The 21,938-nt window shown below is 35.3% G+C and overlaps 2 protein-coding genes across 3 annotated transcripts; both read left to right on the top strand.

The window, feature by feature from the left end:
- The first annotated feature begins 1,447 nt into the window (after positions 1-1,447).
- On the top strand, positions 1,448-9,278 carry zpld1a (zona pellucida-like domain containing 1a). The gene is made up of 10 exons (XM_017488480.3): positions 1,448-1,803; positions 2,022-2,242; positions 2,825-3,006; positions 4,163-4,235; positions 4,696-4,793; positions 6,013-6,093; positions 6,233-6,404; positions 6,546-6,648; positions 7,737-7,766; positions 8,025-9,278. Exons 1-10 carry the CDS (start codon positions 1,698-1,700, stop codon positions 8,198-8,200), a joined length of 1,242 nt encoding a protein of 413 aa, XP_017343969.1. The 5' UTR covers positions 1,448-1,697; the 3' UTR covers positions 8,201-9,278.
- A 5,209-nt stretch (positions 9,279-14,487) lies between these two features.
- Positions 14,488-20,835, top strand: si:ch211-103f14.3 (zona pellucida-like domain-containing protein 1). 2 transcript variants are annotated; one of them, XM_047161040.2, is made up of 11 exons: positions 14,488-14,585; positions 14,693-14,809; positions 15,024-15,244; positions 17,009-17,193; positions 17,475-17,547; positions 17,713-17,810; positions 17,944-18,024; positions 19,141-19,309; positions 19,868-19,982; positions 20,095-20,121; positions 20,299-20,835. In XM_047161040.2, exons 2-11 carry the CDS (start codon positions 14,719-14,721, stop codon positions 20,448-20,450), a joined length of 1,212 nt encoding a protein of 403 aa, XP_047016996.1. In that variant the 5' UTR covers positions 14,488-14,585; positions 14,693-14,718; the 3' UTR covers positions 20,451-20,835. The 2 variants fall into 2 exon arrangements, with proteins under 2 accessions (XP_047016996.1, XP_053542839.1); XM_053686864.1 differs by having other exon boundaries at positions 14,516-14,552.
- The last annotated feature ends 1,103 nt before the right edge of the window (positions 20,836-21,938 follow it).

Here is a 21,938-nt window from a genome sequence, read left to right as displayed (position 1 = left end):
GTGAAAAATGAAAGATGACATTTGCTGGAGCTGCATAAATGGAGATGGTTATCTCCTAGAAAAGACCAGTTAAGTCCAAGCAGAGGGAAATAGAGCCAAATCTGTCCTCTGTGACTAAGCTAAAATGGGGATGGATTAAGGATTTAAGGAGGCCAGTTAACTAGAATATGCAGTGAACTTTTGGCTATCTGTATATATTTCACACATTGTTGCAATTTCTGAAAGCAAATATTATGTCTTGAGCTCTGGCCAAGAACTAGCTTCACAGAACAAATAATACAATTGATTTCACAGGTAAATTATGATATTAATTCCTTCCTTTCTATGATTCATTCTTTATTTATTAATTCATTCACGGAGTCACTTTTCCTCTACTTTTGTATCATAAACATATTCAGGCATTCATTTTCAAATCACTGAATGCTTCATTACTCATAAGTGAAATAAATTAAAAATAAAGAAATATTGAACAGTAATGTTTTGTTTGTGTTAATCTACTGTAATATTAGACACAGAGGAGGGAGAAAAAAGCAGGAACAAGTGCAGCCTTGTCTTTAAAGAGGGTCATGCAGTGCATGAGAATATGTTGGTTAAAAATAAGGACGATGTGAGACCATGAATATGTCTTTTATCTGGTCTAGTTTCACAATAGCCTTTAAAATAGAGTACGGCACATATGTCTGCTTGGCATGAAGCCTTCCGCTGGTGTGCAGAACTGGGAAAAGATGAATAGAGAGAGTGGGAGGGCATGGACAGGTGGGATAACGGCCTCAGCAGCCATCATGTGAGGTGGCTGTGGAAGTGCTGACTGAGGCAGCCTGAAACAAAGCCTCCAAAGTGGCCAGACGATCCTGGACTTAGGTTGGCTCATGCTGGCACAGAAAAAGGCCGTCTCAGTCAGCGGTCCACTCAATCGATGAAAAGATAATTCCCCCCGCGCAGACCTCATGCAATGCTGGGGCCCGTTTGCGAACCCCGACAGAGAGAGATCAAGCAGAAAGGATATGAGTGGGAAACTTCAAAACCCGCTCATATTTCTGGGTCCGTGAAAGGATTTGTATAACACATTCATTTTTTGATGGATTTTCCCATGTTTCCCTGGACAGCCCTTTTTGTGGACATGTTTGAATAAAGTAACTCTTATGATGAATCTTTTTTTTTGGAGAAAGTAAAAGCTATGGGTGAGCTTGTTTTGCAGCGATGCTGGCCAGTGTGAGGTCAGTCAGTCTCATGCAGCAGGTGGGAGCACATGGAGTACCGCTAACTCCTCGGCTGCCAGGGAATCGGGTGAGTGCAGGGGGAATTGCACAGCCATGAAGGTTAAACTGAGTGGTTAATAATTTTAACAGGCAAGCTAATAATTTTAGACAAGCTCTTTGGATTAACAGAATACTGTAATAATGAGACAATAGCGAGGCTGCTTTTAATACCTGCATATTACAGGACTGAGAATGCTGTAAAAATTATTTGGTTCACTTATTCCTTGAACATTATTAATTATAAGATAGATTGTCCGAAGAGACAACAAAATAAGTCTTGGCATGTTTATTTTTTCACAAAATCCAGAACGGCCATTTGATACAAATATGAGATAATGAATTGCCTTTTGGGAGTAAAAAAATATTTTGTTGTTCTTGTCTTTTATTTTCAGAGAGTCAGAAGGAATTGCTAACAAGTTGTTTTTCTCAGGTGCTGACATGGAACGTATATGTTTGATTCTTTTGCTGTTATATAAATTATTAATAGTTAAAGCACAGTTCAATGGATACAACTGTGATGCCAACTTTCACAGCCGTTTTCCTGGTGAGTATGTCAAAGAAATAAATATGAGCTCACCAGCCTATTACATTTTTCATAACCATTCCTCTGTTATTAAATATGTGAATATTAAGTATATAATAATGAAAGGATGTATTGCATCTAACACTATTAAGTCCATTAAGTTTCATTTGAAATGAAACTGCATTGAAATGCACTGAATGTGGAATGTTTTTCCTTTCTTTTTTTTTTCTTTTCTATAGCTGAGCGGGACATCAGCGTGTACTGTGGAGTACAAACTATCACTCTAAAGATTAACTTCTGCCCGGTGCTTTTCTCTGGCTACACTGACACTGACCTGGCCCTGAACGGGCGCCATGGTGATGCCCATTGCAGAGGGTTCATTAACAACAACACCTTTCCTACAGTGGTGTTGTTCAGCATCAGCCTTAGCACATTGGAGGCCTGCAGCAATTTGCTAGTGGTATGACATTGCTCTAGCAGCAGGAAATCTGACTAAATCTGCTAGTCTAGCCTTTGACTATTGACTTAGAAACAGCAACCTTGTGCTGTTTCTAAAACTCTTGAAGCAAGAGTGTGGGAGTGTTAATCAGGTTTAGTCGGTGTGTAAGATCCGAACATGCTTCTCAAAAATGATAGCTTCGTTGAAGATTTAGACAAGATTGATGGAACTAATCATGGTGTAAACAGCAGGTTATAATGTGCTTATCAGAAATGATTACCATTGCCATTTCTGAAACACAGCAAGAGTCAAGCAGCTTTTGGTTATTTACTAAAAATCATAAAAATATATGTTCTTTGGTTTAAATGAAAAATATACAGACAATATAGACATGAATATGCTTGGATATATTGCTAAACATTGCTAAAATGTCTCATAGTTCAATGCATCCATATAAATGCAACCATATAAATGTTATTCAGTTTACACCATTACAATAGAAGATTTGCTTTGCACTCAGTTAAGTGATAATTAACACTCATGTTTGATAAAAGCTCTGATTCAGAGATTAGTGCTGGTGTGTTTGTGTGTATGTGTTTGCAGGTGTCCACAGCTCAAGGGCCCAATGCATATGGGAACCTTTCATTGGTGCAGATTGGGAATATATCAGGGTACATCGACACGCCTGACCCTCCTACTGTCATCAGCTACCTGCCTGGACTGCTCTATAAGTTCAGTTGCAGCTATCCACTGGAGTACCTGGTGAACAACACACAGCTGGCATCGTAAGTGCTTCTCTTTACCAACGACTCTTACAGTCCTTGTAAAACACTCTGATATAGCATTGTGACCCATAACGTCCTGGCAAGCCTTCATATGGGTGCCAGTATTTTTTTTACATGACACACAGTATGCATTCTCAATGCACAAGATGGCATAGAGAATCAGTTTTCTAAAGCATCCAGACAGCTTATAAAAAGTCAATACGTCTAACGGTTAACTTTGTGTATATGTCCCACTAGACATCAGTATGCTTTGATCACAGCATGATAAGGAACAAATCAACATTAGAAACTCCTAATTATGTGCAGAGGCAATTCTAAAGACTGAAAACACTCCCTATCGTTCTTTCTTTCTCTCTTTCTTTCTTTCGTTCTTTCATTCTTTTGTTCTTTATTTCTTTTACTCTTTCTTTCTTTCTTTCTTTCTTTCTTTATGTTTGTATGTATTCACTTACTTACTTACTTACTTACGTTCTTACTTACTTACTTATTTATTTTTCATTGATCTCCCTTCAGGTCATAGTTTTTATACCAAATTGGGCTAGTTTTGGAACAAGGTTGCAGCTGAAAAAGCAAGTCATCTGGTGGCATTTTATTTTTTTGGTGCTAGCATGGGGGGAAAAATTATCTGTGACTACCATGATCTTGTTTAAAGTAAATACTTGGAATTAAATCTAACTAGTTTCCACAAATATACATAAACAACATAAATCTACTATATGCAGAACCTTTATGGATGATTATGGAGTGGATAATGGCTATACCAGGTGATGATATAAAAGCATATTGCAGATACTGCAAATTAGAAATGCATATGCACCACAGTGATCTTGTTTCACATGCAGTGACTGAGAAAAATGCTTATCCGGCTTGGGTAGAAAAACGCTTTTTCTATACCTGAATTTTTGGGCCAGTTTCAGGTCTCTGTGGTTTTTGAGATGCCTCCGATTGTATAAAACTGTAAGATCTTAAGATTATGTTAATATTTTGACAAGACAAACAGTAGTACACATGCAGAGAGAAGACTGTGTGAAGTACAACAGAGGCTTTAGACCGGAGTCAGAGGGAATAGTTATTTGGAGTACCAGGAGTGTAATGATTTCTATTTTGGATGATCCTATTATAGCTATTATAAATCTGGCCATTTTCTCCCTTAAAGGTCTGCCGCAGCAATTTCAGTAAAGGACAGCAATGGTACATTTATAAGCACACTGAACTTACTGCTGTACAATGTAAGTAGCTCCATTCATTCTCTTATACTGTGATTTAATTTTTAAAATGTAACTGCATTTTGTTTATTTGTTTTTTAGAACATGGGTTACTAATCTTATCCACAAAGGGTTGGTGTGGCTGCAGGTTAGTTGCTAATAGTTGTTTAAAGATGAACATTAACTGATGAAAAAAGTGGAATCAGGTGTAGTTTCGGCTTGGGTAGAAATAAAACCTTCAGCCATGCCGGCCCTTTGTGGAGATGGTAACTCCTGGTGTAGAATATCTGTTTCGATATGCTGTTTTCAAACATTATAGACAATAAACAATAGAGTGAGTTGCTAGGTTTCAGAATAATGAATTAAAAAAACGTGGTAGCCCCATGAGAGCACTTTATTTTGTGCTTTGTAAATAGTCATGGATGTGTGTAGCCATGCCTGTGCATAAATGCTCAATCATTAGTATGTTTTTCTTGCTCTGTAGGACTCCACATACGTCCAGCATCTGTCCATCCCAATGGCAGGCCTCACTCTGAAAACTCGTGTGTTTGCTGCCGTCAAAGCTACAAACTTGGACAGGAGGTTAATTAAACAGATTTCATAAAAATACAGAATAAAATACAATTTACAAATATTCTCAACAAATTCAATTCTTTTGCCATAATTTTCAAAACTGTATTACTTTCAAAGTTTCTCTCCCCCACTTTTTATCTATGGCCTTTTTTCCTATTCTCTATCCTCCTTCTCTACCTTTCCATCAATAAAATAGCATCTCACATTCTCCTTTGTTTTTCCCAAAGTATTTCACTTCTTTCCTTTTTCCTAATCTTTTCTAGCACTTCTTTGTGCTCATCACTTCACCTTGCTTTCTGCCTTCATCTTTTCAACTTCCATTTGTCTCAGCCAAGTAAAATAACAGCAACACAGGTGCATAACAATGTAACAATACACAGTACTGTGCAACTTTTAGGCACATGCAAAGAAATGCTGTAGAGCAAAAATGCCTTCAAAATAATGAAAATACCGTAAATGTTTCTACATTAAAAAAAAAATAAAATAATGTAAAGATCAGTAAACAGTAGTTAATGAAACAATATTTGGTCAATATTTGGTGTGACAAAAAATAAAAATATAAATACAAATAGTAGTCTTCGGTACAATTAGTGCAGTTTTATTAGGAAATTAGCTGTAAGTTTTATTGAGCATCTTGCAGAACCAGCCACGGTTCCTCTGGAGACTCTGACTGTCACACTTACGTTTTATTTTTGCAGAAAAACCCAGCAGCCTTTGTTATTTTGTGTTTTTTTTTTGTCTGAAAAGTATCTCTTACATAATATGCTCCTTTCTTTTAATGACATACAGAAACATTTTTCTGTAACATTAAATTTTGTGTTAGAAAACTAATGTTTGGGAATCTAAAATGTTTTTGTAATGACTTGATAATGTAGGAGTCATATGATAAACAATCTAATGATAAACACAGTTTGTACTAAAAAAAAAATAGGGTGCCTAAAACGTTTGCACAGTACTGTATGTGCCAGCTGGATATTACATGCCTAATCTCTAAGCCTTTGTTCTGATGCTTATTATATAAAAATAGAACACAATCATGTGAAGTGATTTACTACTGGCTTTTCTTGGAAATTGGAAATTGGCACAGAAAAGAAAAGATTGGCTTCTTAATTAAAAATAAAGTTCATGTCACTTTCCATGTCCAAGTCTTATTTTTTTCCCCCCTCATTTCTGTAAGATGGATTTTTGTGAGTTAATGAATGTATCCCATGCTTACTACCCTGCACAGGTGGAATGTGCTGATGGATTACTGTTACACCACTCCATCTGGGAATCCTAATGACAAGCTCAGATACGATCTTTTCGTTGGGTAATTATGTGTTCTATGTCATCTCATGAACAGTAGTGTGCTTGTTAGCATTTGTACTTGTGGTTTAGTGAATATGATAGTGTGTCTATGTAAACTGAATCTGAACATCTCGTATCCCACTTCTTGTCCTCTGGGGAAGGTGTGACAAGGACCCGCAGACGACAGTGTTTGAAAATGGAAAGAGTCAGATGGGTCGTTTCTCCTTTGAGGTGTTCCGCTTCGTCAAGCACAAGAATCAGAAGATGTCTACTGTCTTCCTGCACTGTGTGACCAAGCTGTGCCGCGCAGATGACTGCCCCATGCTTGTGCCGGTGACACTTTTTAGTTCGGCACAATATGTGCTAATCACCTTAAAAAGTAACAACTGCAATCAATTGAAACAAAAGAAAATATTGTGTAATGTCAGCTGGAAGAGTGCATTCAAGAATAATTAACATCTTGCTTTGAAACAGATTTGTGGAATGCGTAAGAAACGGGATGTGTCCGAGAGTATGGAGTCTCATGCAGTTTCTGGGAATGCTGTTATAACTGCTGGACCCATCATCACTAGGAGTGGTAAGAAATCCTCACCATCTTTTTATGCTCATTCTGTCTGCATAACCACATGCACTGTAATGCTTCTAATCAGTTAAATGTAATCTTATTTTATAATAGCTTTTTATGTTCCCTTCTGGTATTATGTATACAATGTTCATATATCATATATACTCAGCAAAAAAAGAAACATCCCTTTTTCAGGAGACTGTATTTTAAAGATAATTTTGTAAAATCCAAGTAGGCTTTATAGATATTTATTGGAAAGGGTTTAAACAATGTTTTTCATGCTTATTCAATGAACCGTAAACAATTATTGAACAAGCACCTGTGGAACACTCCTCAAGACACTAGCAATTTACAGGCGGTAGGCAATTTAGGTCACAGTTACAATAACTTAGGACACTAAAGAGACCTTTATACTGACTCTGAAAAACACCAGAAGAAAGATGTCCAGGGTTCCTGCTCACATGTGTGAACATGCCATCGGCCTGCTGCAGGGAGACATGAGGACTGCAGATCATGGCCAGAGCAATAAACTGCAATGTCTGTAATGTAATACGCCTAAGACGGTGCTACAGGGAGACAGGAAGGACAGCTGATCATCCTTGCAGTGGAAAATTACATGTAACCGTGTGTCCCCCCAGATAAGATCGAGAACTTGCAAATGCCTTGGTGGAAGAGTGGAGTAACATATCACAGCAAGAACTGACAAATCTGGTGCACTCCATGAGGATGAGACTCACTGTAGTATTTAAAGCAGTTGGTGGTCACCACATACTGACCATTACTTTTGATATTGGACCCCCCCCCCCCCCCCCCCTTGTTCAGGGACTCATTATACCATTTCTGTTCGTCAAATGTCTGTGAAACTTGTTCAGTTTATGTCTCAGTTGTTGAATGTGTTTATGTTAATACAAATACTTATACATGTTAAGAAATTTGCTGGAAATAAAAGCTGTTGAATGTGAGAGGATATTTCTTTTTTTTGCTGAGTGTATATAGAATAACACCAAAGACAGTAATATAGATTTTGTTCATTAGGTCTGAAGAGCTCTGTGAAGACTTTTCTCTCACCTCATACATAATCCTTTCTTTCCTTCCTATAGATGAAACGCCAACCAACAACTCTCAGCTGGGTAAGTTTTTTTTATTTTTTATCTCTCTTTACTTTTAACTCAGATACAGTACTGATGAAGGATAAGCTGAGCTTTACTCACTGCTCAGTGTAAATGCGAGGTTCTTAAGAAGCATCTATGAGAAATATGAAGAGCCTGTTATAAAGTGAGCAGACTACAAGTAAATAATGAATACACGCAGAAAGCACCTGCATGAAAGGAACAGCAGAATTACATAAGTGTTTTGTGTGTGTGTGTGTGTGTGTGTGTGTGTTTCAGCTCTACTAAACAGTGGTCCATTCAAGATGAACTCAGTAACGAGTGCTCTTGTATCTGGCATCATCATCCTGGCTGTAATGAGCATGTGCTTCTTCATCTTCTCTCTGACCCTCCTGAAGAGGAAACGTCCACCTCCGATGCCATTGTCTGGGGCTCACAATCCTGCTTTCAGCTAAACATTCACACCCCACACCAGCTTACTGGTGCATTATATAGAAATGTTGCATTTAAGTTGGCAAATATGATGAATTTCGTTTTATATTATTGAACAAGAGTCTCATATGGAAATGTGTCATAATAGTTATTGTGATTTTTGACAAAATAAACTAAATAAACGCATTAAATAAGTGTTAGAAACTGACACTGCCTACAGTCATAAACATTATACAGAGATTATACAGAATATAACCTATTGAACCAACATAAACAATGCACTTTGAACAGTCACATACTGTAGCTACAAATGCATCCATTTCGACTAAATTTCACTTCTCAGAGCAATCCAATCCTAATAGCGCTCCACGTGAGACATTTACACCACTATTAGGATGCATATCTACCTATAATTTAGAGGATGTAGTAAAAGTTTGAGTGTAGTACAGAAAGATTCCAGTGAAACAGGACATTTCAGACAAATGCCCTTCATCAGCTGTGTAAGCAGCGCACACTGCAGTTAATTCCTGGATTCTACTGATAAAACTAGACATATTCTATTGTATAACACATTCTGAAATAGAGAATAGATTTTTCTATGTATCATATTTGTTGTAGATTTGTTTAAATATGTAAGCAAACCTACAGCTCTGTTTATACATGTATTTAAGTAACAGCATGGATCCAAATCTGTGAGAGTGAATCTTAACTTAAAGTCAATACCTCAGTCTCTCACCATCTGATTGCAGGGTGTAGGATCTATTACATTTGCGTGCATAGACACAGGTATATTTTACATTTCAGTTATCACATTGTGCCACAATTATTAGGCTGAAATAAAGTCAAGGTGCAAGATATGAGGAAGAGGAAAAGAGAGACTGGGTATAACACATTATGAAGTCAGAAGGAGACTTGAAGCCTAATTGATGTGGTTGACATGAATAACAATGTTACTATATAGCTGTATGAAATTGTACCTTTCCTTATTTATTAGTACCTTTCGGTTTATTTTATAATTATCTTTGTTTCAATTTTGATTTTAGTGATTAGAACTTTTATTACTATTTTTAATGCCAATGACAACCATGTTTCTCACTTTCACCTTCCCTTCTGTTATCAATTTTAAAATGTATGGTTCTGCAAATGTTACAATAAACTAAAATGTTCATTTGAATGTATTTTTCATATGTTTTTTTTTTTAAATGTATTTGAACAATGAATAATAAATGTCTATAATGAGGTTATCCTACAGTAATGTTGAAACTCAGTATGAAAAAGTTAGGGAAAGGTTTGTAGAACACAATGAACATATGGGACAATATTTGAGTAAAAATATATGCAAATGCATAAATATTTCCATATTCGTTTAAGGACAATGTGACATCTAATTTAAATCATGCATGAAAAATGATTGTTCAAGTACATGTTCAGAATTTCGAAGGGAACAAAATGATTGCACTTCTATGACAGATGGCAAAAAAGCAATTTCCTTGCACCTTGAGTAGTCCTAAAGCCTTGTCTTTTTGATTATTAAAGTAAGGTAATAATAGATAATAAGTCAGGGACAGCGATGAATTTTGCACTGCAGTGAAGCTGAAAAAGAATCTGTTTGGTCAAAGCAGACATTATAATATTACTGCACACATAAATAGCAAGGGTCATTTAAGGTTTATGCATTACCACTCTCAGCAGTTTCTTATTATTATTATTATTATTATTATTATTATTATTATTTTTTATTTTTTTTTTAGCAATACCACAGTGACAGATAATGTGAATTTTATTACAGACCACAAACTACATTTTACTTAGTTATGGCACCTACGTAGGTTAAAAGTGAGCTCCTGAAATGTAGTGTGATAAATGAATGTTTTCTGATTTCAGAATGAAAGAAAAATATCCTTACATACCATACACTACAGAGTCAAATGAGCGACAAAGAAAAACAGAAGGGTTTAATGTTCTTGAGAGGTGCTGCATTCCAAGTCAGGACTTGTGTGTTTTTGTGTATGTGATTAAGAAGAAATACTTATAGTATATATGGTAAGCATAAAAAGTCATTAATCTTCAGTGGAGGCTTTATATAGTGGTGGTAATTTTCATGATACTCACGTCAGAGCTGGACTTCAGTTGATGGATCAATGAGTAAGAAAGAGATCTTAGAGTGCAACATAATTTCCACTCATTATTAGTTCTGATCGTGCCCATCCATGTCAGCAGACAACCTTGCAACTTCAGATACTATGAATATATTGCCTGTCTGTGCACGTTTCTATTTCTACCTGCCCTCAGAATTGTTAAATAAACACTCAGAGAAAACAACTAAATTGTACCTTTCCTTGTCACTGGGGTGGCGTCCTCAAGAGTACATCTTTTGTACCTTTAGTGTGTATCTTTTGCATGGTAATATGAATGTATTGCTCATACCTTTAAAATGATTTTGGATACACAATTGGTCCTTAAAAATCTATACTGTTTCTTTACTACAGAATAATGCTTTAAAAGGTACACTATATGTATGTAGAAGATGCAAACTAAAGGTACACTCTTGAGCATACCACCCTACTGACAAGGAAAGTACTATTCCTACTGCTAATTATTAACTAGATGCTATATTTTTTTCTGATGAATGCTTTGTTGAAATTCCAGTCCTCATGCACACCACTAAGGTGACTTTCTAAGGTGTACCACAACCTGCTATCACATCAAAATCCATCTTTAGGCAGCTACTCTGAACTGCCTCTGATCTGTCTCCTGCTCCTGAACAGCTGACTAATTAGTATTACATTGTTATAATTACTGTGATTTGATCTCTTATCTTCATGCAGGGTGAGAGTAAATGCACTGTGATTTGCCTGTAGAAGAAGCTTTCATGGCCCTGTCTGAACTGAAGAGATATTGATCATAGTGTGACTGAATGTGATGTGCTATGCTTTGTTGCTCCATTGCATCCACACACAGCAACTGTCAGAAACAACTAGACCTATACCAATGCTTATTCACCTGAGCCAGAATGGAGCCTGTGAGCCTGGAATTTAGTTCTGAGATACACAAAAAGGATAAACAAATCTCATTTATCAAAAATACACTAAATTACTAGCTTAAATAAAGCTCATAGATCATGTTGCCATTTTGTCTTTTACATACCCTTGCATCACAATAAAAGATTAATCCAGTGATGAGTAATTAGCAGAGAAGAAAGCAGTTGATAATAAGGAACCGTGAGTTCATTTTAATTGAATTTGTGTAAGTTAATTGTGACTATTGTATTTCTGCAGAAACACTGACATATTGAAACCTGGGCTGACCCAAAATATTTGCAGTTGCTACTGGTGACATAGTCTCATGTGTCTTATGTAAAAAATTGTAGAATGGGCCACGCCTATGGGCTTCCCTCGTATGAGGTTACACAAACCTCAGTCCTCTGACATCAGTGTCTATACACAACATTTCTAGCAAGGACAAGATAATCCCCTGGAGGATAAAGGCCAGGCTTATGAACACCATAAACTGTATTTTGTTATTGCCAAAGAGGCAATGAAACCTGCTGCTTTCTAGTCTTTATATGAAGAAGAACAAGGTGTTATTCAATAACAGTGTTGTGAATATGATGTTAAAATATTCTTAATTTTTAATAACACATGCTGAAATGCAAATCTATTTAGTAAAACATAAAAGTAGTAACATACATGTTATAATGACCAGTAGGAAACAAAAACATAACAGTATAGAATAAGAAATATTATATTTCTAAAAGTTTATATATAATATAATGTAATTGGATAGAATGCCACACCTATAGCATTGTCTGATCAAGTCAAAACACATTCACTGAACTACTTATGAGCAATGAATAATGAATCATTCAACTAACTGTACAGCATAAAGTTACTATATTAGATACTTCATTCATTCCCAAACATTTGTCCATATTGTGTGTGCACAAAAACAAAAAATAAACAAACAAAAAAGCCATAATACAGTACATGTTCCATTAGACACTTGTAAGTGATGTATTCAGTATTCACTAGACTTTCTAAACACTTTTGGTTCATAATTGGGGATCTGTTGAGTGAAAATGACTAATAACTGCCATAATCACATTAGTTGTGATAAATGATTAAATGCCCTTGTTATGCAAATTATTGAGCTTATCAATCATTCAAATTCACATCTTTAGTGTATAATTGACATCATGTTATAGCTGTAGGTTCTAGGTAGAAGCTAGACTTAAATCAAGACTGAAATTTGATTTCTAGGTAAAATTCCTTTTCATATTCAGCTTACTAGTAGACACCTGAAGGTTATGTACTAAAATTGACTGGTATTTGTAGCTATTCATGATTCCCTCCACCTTGATAATAGCCCCAGTTCTGGCTGAAAAAAAGCAGCCCTATAGCATGGTGCTAGCACCAACATGCTTCAATGTAAGTATGGTGTTGGTGATATGGGTTGGCTTTTGGTGATGTGCTTTTTTTTTTTTTTTTTTTTTTTTGCACCAACATGTCTTTTGGGATTATGGAATTATATACCCTTTGGAATTGGTCTCATCAGACCATAATACATTTTGCCACATGGTTTGGATTATTTAGTTGAGCTTGTATTTTGGGAGAAAAGGCTTCCATCTAGCCACCCTACCCCACAGCCCAGACATGTAGAGAATATGAGAGATGTCACATGCAGAGAGTAATCAGTACTTGTCAGATATTCCTGCAGCTCCTTTAATGTTGTCATAGGTCTATTGGCAGCCTCCCTCGTATGTTTTTTTCTTGTCCTTTTGTAAATTTTGAAGGGACATCCTGTTCTTGGTGATGTCACTGTGGTACCCCATTTTCTCCACTTGTTGATGATGGCCTTAACAGTATTCCATGGTATATTTAATGTTTTGGAAATTATTTTATACCCCTCTCCTGTTCAATATCTTTTAACAAGTGAGATACCATAGATGCTTTGTAAGATCTTTGTGGAACATGGCTTCAGGAGTCAGAAGAAACCAAGGAGATGCCAATAAAATTCTACAGAAACAACTGGTCATTATTTGGGGTTAATAAGAATAATTTCATTGATGACATGATGTATGATAATTACTCTTGAACAACAGAGTGAATGTAATTGGTTCATGCTGAACACGGCCATATCCCCAATTATAAAAGGGTGTGCACACTTATGCAACCTGGTTATTGAAACTTTATTTTCCCTACCCCCCCCCAAAAAAAAAAAAAAAAAAAAATTATGATTGCTTTCCACTTAATTTCTCTACATTGTAATTTCACATTAAGGGTGAAAAATGTTCTGACATGATTTATCTTGGTTTAATTTTTTACATCACAAAAATCTGCCATTTTAAAAGGGGTGTGTAGACTTTTTATATCCACTGTAAGCGAGTGAATGTTCTACTTGTATTAATTTTACCACAACAGGCTCACTGAGAAATGTATGTCAAGAGGAAATATCATTTACTCATTTATTTTTCATCCTGCCTAGTGAAGTGGCCCGAGGATAAATAGAAAGGAATCTAATAATGGGGTAAATTGGTGTATAAACTTTCACGTAATTAAAAAAAAAATCAAACCTGACTCTGTAGAACTGTCATAAAATGACATAAAATATTAGCAATCTAATTTAGCCTTTAGTCATTTGAAATGTATTCAACATGTTTCCATAGAAATAACAAACAAAATAGAACATTTAGAAAGGATGTATTGTTCACCTTATACTTTTTCTGAACATTTGCACAGGCTGTTGTTAAGTGCCTTTGTAATGGCTTTTTTATTGTATCATGGGAAAACACTTGATGCAGATATCAGGTTGACAATGATTACTGCAAATATGCCACTTATGTCCAGTCTACCTTTTTTTTTTTAAATTTTTTTTTTATTTTTTATATCTCAAGGATAATGTTACTTCTTGTGGTACTTTAACTTTTGGACTAGTACATTGTGTGTTCTAAGGATCTTCTATCAGTCACCATAAAGGCTCTTGACATATTTTTCAATGTTAACTTATCCTGAAAAGGCCCTTCAAAGCATTGTCTTCAGTACCTGGGGGCTCACGACATACTTAATGAACTTTCCTACTGTTGTGTGAAGGGATTATGCAGCTAAAAAGGCATACAAAGGAAACGGGTCATTGAAAGTTGTGTATCTTTGAAACTTTTAGGTGTGTCATTTCACTCAGAGAAGGTTCCATTGCAAAGTATTCACATAAAGGCTATTCTCATAAGCTGAACACAAGGGACACACAAAATTGCAGTGACCTTATTTTGGGTGAATCCAGCCAAAGAACATTCCTTATAAAAATGCACCATTAAACCCCTTTAAGCATTAAGCCAGAGAACATCCAACCAAAGGGCAGAGCTGAAGTATCTGATACAAGGTGCATACCTGTGCTCTGGATCTGTCATTTTAGGTCATCTCTTCATATCTTCTTCATATCGTTGTATCTTCTAAGGATGGTTAAAACTAAACTTCGGGACATTGCGGTGTCTGACTTGAATATGTCTTCTTTATGCACAGGTTTGAGCACAACCAAGAAGTGGAAAATGTTCCTCCAGGTTTACCTCATCTCCATTGCTGTGACTGCTGTTAGCAGTCAGGCAATTCCCAATTGTGCAGGCTTCCTCAGATTACCAGGTACTTTTTAATGAAATGCACTTTCTTTCTTTTTAAAAAAAAAAAAAATATTATCCAATATTTTTGATCCACAGCTTTAGAAATATGTGTAATGCTTTGTAACTCATACTCTCTTGTTAAATTAGCTGCTTTAGAGATTTTACATCTAATAATCAGACAACGTAATCAAAATTGGTAGCTGCATTTTGTAATCATATTTTTCTTCCTCCTTTAGACAACAGTGACATCTCTGTTGATTGTGGCACAAGCTACATTAATCTATCCATACAAATCTGCCCAGCTATCTATGCCGGCTACAACGAGTCATCACTTTTTATCAATGGCATTACTAATGACCCCAGTTGCAAAGGCACCTTGGACAATACCGTCGTTCCTCCTGTGGTACGCTTCACCTTTCCAATGGGTGCAAACAACAGCTGTGGCAGCAACCTCAATGTAAGAAAATAGCACTTCAACACAATATACAAAAAGTGCATCAGTTACAGCTTTTATATGGGATGCCTCAATAAATGACTCATGAAAAAATCTCACAAATGCAAATAATCTTAAAACAAAAATTTATTAAAGATTTTGTCAATATAAATGTACAGATCAAACAATTTGATATTCTATGCTGGGGCTGTATTATAGAAACATCCTAACTTGCACAAATCTCATAAAAAGTGTTCTAATGGTGACTTTTACCAAATGACAGGATTTTTCTTTGCATAGCCAACATTAGCTTGCTTACCAATAACAACTAGCATAATGCTGGCACCTTTACCTGTATATTGCAAGATGTAAAAAAAAAATAAAAAAAAAAATAGACAAATTTGTAAATGCTGACTAAAATGATGTGAATTATGGCTTCCATGAGTCAGTACAGTGTGAGAAATAGTGGCTTTGATGTCTTTCATATAGAAAATAGGGAGCCATTTCAAATTAACCATAACTTAAATTTGTAGCTGTGCATGCATATTTGGTTGCTAGCTAATAAATATGACAATTGATTATCTACTAGTTTAATTTCGTAACCTGAGATATAATGTCTAATAAGCATGTAATTAAATGAGATACATTATTTGGAATGAACAGAGATTTTTACTTTCATGTTGTTGAGTGGTCAGACATGAAGCTCACGGGACAAAGAAAGACCATATTCATTAACATGAATGTGAATGATGCATTTATAGAGATGCATTTACAGTGTCCATTCATTCATCCTTAGTAAATACCTGGTCAGTGTCAGTGGTTTAAATTAGGCTACTAGTTTGTTTATATTTTGGGAAATAGAACCAACTAAATACGTATATAAAAGTTGTGGCCAGGCCCAAACAAATATAATAATAGCATGACCAAGAAAAAAAAGAGTCTTACACACATCTCTATTAATAATAATAAAAAGAATAACATAACATAATGTGCATGAGCTGACACTATTGTTGAATTATTAAAATGTGCCTAAAATGTGCCTTAAAGTACTTGTTTATAAAATTTATATCCCACACTGTGAACAATCCATGGAATGAGTAAAGAGGGCATTTGTCACAGAAGCAACCAAGAGAGACATTCCAATATTATGGGCTATTTTGTGTAGATTCATGACATACAGTATAATGTCTATAATTGTATAATGCCTTGTATATTAAAATATATTCTTTGGTCATTTTTGGAAAAACTGAGAGATTTTTAAAATCTCTATTAAAATCACTGTGGAAATACCTGCTTGTGGCATGAACAAATATACTGACATTTCTTATTAGTTCTATTTTGTTATAGATTTATGATCAAATAATTTTGTAGTAATCCCAGTAATTACAAAAAAAAAAAAAGAGATTAAAATGTCCCTTAAAATACATTCTTTCGCTATTGTTTGAGATGGACCTTCTCAAACCTCCTTCATACCTCCTATTAGTTTTCACTAATATATTTTCTTGCCATTTGGACCACTAAAGTTATACCCCTAATGTGCAAGAAAAGATATTATTCCAAAATTAAGATATGATTTCCTTCTGTAATATGATTTTTAAAAATCCACTTACGAGATCTTGACTTAGGATATTTTCTGCAATGTGGACTTTTCTGTAATGTGGCCCTGGATATATACAGTAGATGAGGCTAACAACAGAGTTACCCTGCTCAGTGTAATCGCTTAAATTGTTATTGTATTCTATATTTTACAATAACAGAATATAATAGAAGCTCTGCTCTGCTCCCCAGACTATTAGTGCTCCAGGCACCGGAATATTCTCAGACTTTTCCAACATTCAGTCACTAAACCTCAGTGGCCTGGTGCGATCAGTTGACACCTCAGCAAGTGTGGTAACCTACAACACTGACCTGAAGTACTTTTACTCTTGTGCCTATCCTCTGGAGTACATGATCAACAACACACGACTTGATGTGTAGGTATTTCCCTTAGTTAATAGATACATAGACATGGTTCGGGAATAAATTATATTCTTCTATTAGGAGATTAGTATACAATATACAAGTCACACTGATAAATGTCTTCATTAAGATAACAGTGCTATAGTGGTGATCTCTAAGAATCCTCCACTCACCTGTTTTAGATATAAAATACTGAAATGTTACTGAAAATACTTCATGAAAATATTATAGTCGGCATAATAATTAAGCCCTAATCTTTATTTGCTAATAAAATACAAACCCTCTCTACACACAGGTCATCTTCTGCCATTGCAGTGAAGGACAAAAATGGCAGCTTCATCAGCACTCTCAGCCTCAAGCTGTACAGTGTAAGGCATTTCAGCAACACAGTATCTTTGCATATCTGCATGTTTGCTATATAGAGCTGAAAATTTTATGAATGCATTACAGTGACCTACCTCTATATGTGAAAGTTTCTTTTTTGGTTGTTTATAAAACTGTGAAAACTTTAAATATATATTTTTTTCTTTTAGGATGCAAACTATACCACACCTCTTCTAGTTCCCACTCAGGGGATTCAACTGAAGTCAAATGTGTTTGTTCTGGTTCAAGCCACCGGCCTCACTTCTCAGTAAGATAATTAAAAAAAAAAAAAAAAAAAAAAAAAAAAAATCTATGTATCTATTGAATATTGCTCCTGACTCCTTTTGTCTTGCCTTATTTTTATCAGAGAGATTAGTAATGAAGATTCTGTTTGACTACAGGTACTACGTGCTGTTGGACAGGTGCTATGCTTCTGTGTCCCGTAACCCATCCAACTCTACCTTCTATAATCTATTTGTGGGGTAGGTTCTACAAATTTGAAAATTAGGCATAAATACTACTCCTTATATGTGGTAGGTGTTGTCTTGAATAGATTTCTTGTTGATATATCAACAAAATTCAAAATATGAATAGAATCTATTGCATAAGTTTTTACCCTGGTGAATTTTTCCACATTTTGTAGTGTTACAACCTGGAAATAAAATGCACTTAATTAAGATTATGTGTCAGGAATCTACACAAATTAGTACATAATTGTGTAGAGGGGGATCCCCATTCATCAAAGTTGTAGTCACTATATTAGTTCTGGTGCAGCCAGTTATCATCAGAAGTCACATAATTTGTTGAAAGGAGTCCACTGGTTCAGTACAAATTTCTGAAAAAGTATCAATCAGGGCTTTTTAATAAAATTTATATACCACACTGTGAACAATTCATGGAATGTCTAAAGCGGGCATTAGTCACAGAAGCAACCAAGAGAGACACTCCACTATTATGGACTATTTTGTGTAGATTCATGACATACAATATAATCCAAATTAATTTCGGTTCCATGTTACAAAATGCTGAAAAGTTCCAGGTCGATTGAATGATAATAAATGGCATTGTATACAGTATTTTTCACATACAATATTAAAATAGTACATTCTATAGACTCCAGAGCTTTATTGAAAGCTGCAACCTAGGCTGTGTACTGTGTTGTGTGATGTAAAGTAAAACTGCAGTATTTATGTATTTATTGAATTATAAATATGTCTTAAAATACATTTTTTTGGTCATTTTTGGAAAAAAACTGAGAGATGGACCTTGAAACTTTTAATCTCTGTTAAAATCTCTGTGGAAATACCTGATTGTAGCATGAACAAACATACTGGCATCTCTTATTAGTTCTATTTTGTTATAGATTTATGATCAAATAATTTGGAGTAATACTAGTAATTACTCTAAATTACTCATAATAATCAAAGATCATTCTGAAATTGTTAAGGGTATGAATAACCAAAATGCATTAGTATGTTCATAAAATGAAATTTCAGACAATCGGTAAACTAAACTATTTAGTTTTGAATGTGAGGGCATTAGTAATGTCAAAATAACCATTATTTTCATTAACATGCACTGCTCTTAATCTTCACCAGGTGTGTCAAGGATCAGATGACCAACATCACTGAGAATGGTATAAGTCAAAATGCTCGCTTTTACTTCCCGGCCTTCCGATTTACAGAGCAACAAAACCTAACTATCTCTAGCTACTATCTGCACTGCATCACACGACTGTGTGAGAGCTCTGCCTGTGTTAACTTTAGGGTGAGTATCAACTTGCATCAATAATACACACCCATATACACATACATATATACTGGTCAACCTATACTATTAAGAAAAAGAAGTTAGCTAAGACTTGCTTTAACATTATAATAAATAAGATATAAAGTATAAATAAATTACTTAAAATGATAAATAAAATATTTAAGAGAACCCTAAAATGTGAGATTACTATGTGGGTTAAGGCAGTATTTATTAATATCATATGCAAACAATCAAAGGTTATAATGGGGGGAGGGGTCTGTAAAAAGGTGTCAGGGTGGTTGCATAAGCTGCATTTGCTTTGTCAATTTAACTTTGGTAAATCTGGTTTGGTGATATAAAGCAAATATCCTAGGACAGCAGTTCTCAAGTTTCCTTTGTGGGTATCGCTGGCCTTCACATACAATGCATGGATCTGTTCTGGCTACTATTTTTAAACACATATCATTCTTTATAACAATACTTGAGAATTGCTGTCCTAGGATCTGGATAGCAATTTGTGTACAAAAACTTGTCTACATATACACTTATGTTTCTTGTTCTTTTACTGTCCATCAGACATGTTCTTCAGGCAGAAGGAGAAGAGAGGTGCAGCCTACTGTTTTACCTCAAGATGGAATCACAGACTCCACTACTCTCACCTCACCCCTCATCATTACCAGACCTGCCATCAGTATGAACTTCAAATTATATCCACACATATACAAATGATATGATATAATATGACAAGACATAAACCTATTTGATAAAATCTGATAATGTAACTTCTCATTGTTTCATTGCAGACACAGCTTCAGGAACAAAAGAGCAAGGTAATCTACATCTGTATGAACCACCATATAAATTTAACAGACAGACTGGGTATACATATCTGATAAATGCATATATTTTATTAAGGAGGATGCTTTTCTGATTATATTTCTTTGTAGCTACCAAGATAACTTTCACAAATATGTATGTCCTCTCTGTTTGTATGTCCTCTGTCTTAGCTGTATCAACCAGTAAGGTTGGTTCAGACTCCTCTGTAGGCCTGGGTGTGGCAGTGGGCATACTGGCGTTTGGCTGTGTTGGAATTATTATTGTAGCTGCAATATTCTACAAGAAGCTCATTATTTCTGGCGCCTCCAAAATCCTTCATTAAGTGGACTGAAGTGACCTTCCTCCAGAACAATAACTGTAGCTTCTGTTATTCATACTCACATTTAGATGGGCAAAAATGTCTTTGGTTTCTATAATATGAGTTTCATTCATTGTTTGAGATTCGGAGAAAAGAAAAATAACTCTGCATAATGGATGTGGCATAGCACTAAGTCGTTGCAAGTAACACTGTGTTATTTATTGAAACAAAGCTACTTTGTAAAAAGTATGGACCATGCCTAATAAAATAACACATTATAAAACCCACATATAAATATAAATCAATGCTATGTGAAGGGATTTTTCCAAGAAATAATATTGTTTCTGACATATTATATAAAACGCACTTGCACATTGTAAAGGATCTTTATTATGTTTCTAATTATACATTGTTGTCTTAATTGTTAATATATATATATATATATATATATATATATATATATATATATATATATATATATATATATATATGTGATTCGTTAATTGATGCATGCAACATGAATAAAGATTATCTAAAGCAACAAATTCTTGTACCAAATTTTATATGCACTAAAAAGAATACAGCAAATGTAGCCTAGATGTACAGGTTAGTGCATTCTGTAAGCAGCTGTACATTTTTTTGTTGTTTGTTGTTTTTGGATCTGTCTTCCAGAACATATGAAATGAATCAAATACTATAATGTGAAATTGCAGACTATCTGGTTTAATACAAGAGTAAGGATTGTAACTGATGTTTTCTTTCTTCGTGTTGGTAAAAAACAGCAAATACTTCAGATTCTGGGGTCTCATTTATCAAGTGTGTGTATGTATAATTTAGTTATGCCCTTAAATATATATCAAACACATAGGAAGCTATTACGGAACAAATATTTCAGACATTTGACCTTGCTGTGACCTTGACCCCCATTTGGATCAGTTCCACAATCCAATCTGCTGGCTACAATTATAATACCACATGAATCCTAAAACAACAAAAACAAACAAAAAAAACATTCAACCACTCGTTCTTGAGATAATGCGCTAATTCCACTTCACTACACTGAGCTTGTACTGGTCACAGACATTGAGCTAGCATGTCTTCCTGGATGTTAGACATACTTCCTCCAACCAAGTTAAGCAAAGTCTTTGTTAAGACCAAGAAGGTAATGGTGGTAGGATGCAAATGTAAGTTGTAAGTTTATATAGCATTTCCTCAATGTATTAGTGTTTCCAACAGACCAGATCATAAGCAAAAATAGGAAGGTTAACCATGGAAAATACAGTATGGGTCACGGTCTCCCCTGCAGCCGGCGCTGCATCATGCGATGTGCACTCAAGGCCGGAGGGCGCACGCGTGCACAAGCCAGAGTGTGTGAGCGCTCAGCAAGCACACGCTCTTCGATTATGGATGATGGTGACTTTCTTTACTATGCACACGTGAATTTGTTTTGGTTTTTGTTCTGTCTCCTCCCTGTTCAGATATTGGTTGGTGATCGAGGGTGTGTCATGATTG

The sequence above is a fragment of the Ictalurus punctatus genome, chromosome 16 (assembly GCF_001660625.3).
Source record: "Ictalurus punctatus breed USDA103 chromosome 16, Coco_2.0, whole genome shotgun sequence".
Lineage (NCBI taxonomy): Eukaryota > Metazoa > Chordata > Actinopteri > Siluriformes > Ictaluridae > Ictalurus > Ictalurus punctatus.
Note: the sequence above shows the minus strand (reverse complement) of the source record. Positions and strands in the feature narration are given on the sequence as shown.

Coding starts and splice junctions, on each gene's coding strand:
- zpld1a (XM_017488480.3), top strand. CDS start 1,698: ATGGAACGTATATGTTTGATTCTTTTGCTGTTATATAAATTATTAATA. Junction 2,243..2,824: donor CCTGCAGCAATTTGCTAGTG/GTATGACATTGC, acceptor ATGTGTTTGCAG/GTGTCCACAGCTCAAGGGCC. Junction 4,794..6,012: donor GCTACAAACTTGGACAGGAG/GTTAATTAAACA, acceptor TACCCTGCACAG/GTGGAATGTGCTGATGGATT.
- si:ch211-103f14.3 (XM_047161040.2), top strand. CDS start 14,719: ATGTTCCTCCAGGTTTACCTCATCTCCATTGCTGTGACTGCTGTTAGC. Junction 17,194..17,474: donor AACAACACACGACTTGATGT/GTAGGTATTTCC, acceptor CTCTACACACAG/GTCATCTTCTGCCATTGCAG. Junction 20,122..20,298: donor TTCAGGAACAAAAGAGCAAG/GTAATCTACATC, acceptor CCTCTGTCTTAG/CTGTATCAACCAGTAAGGTT.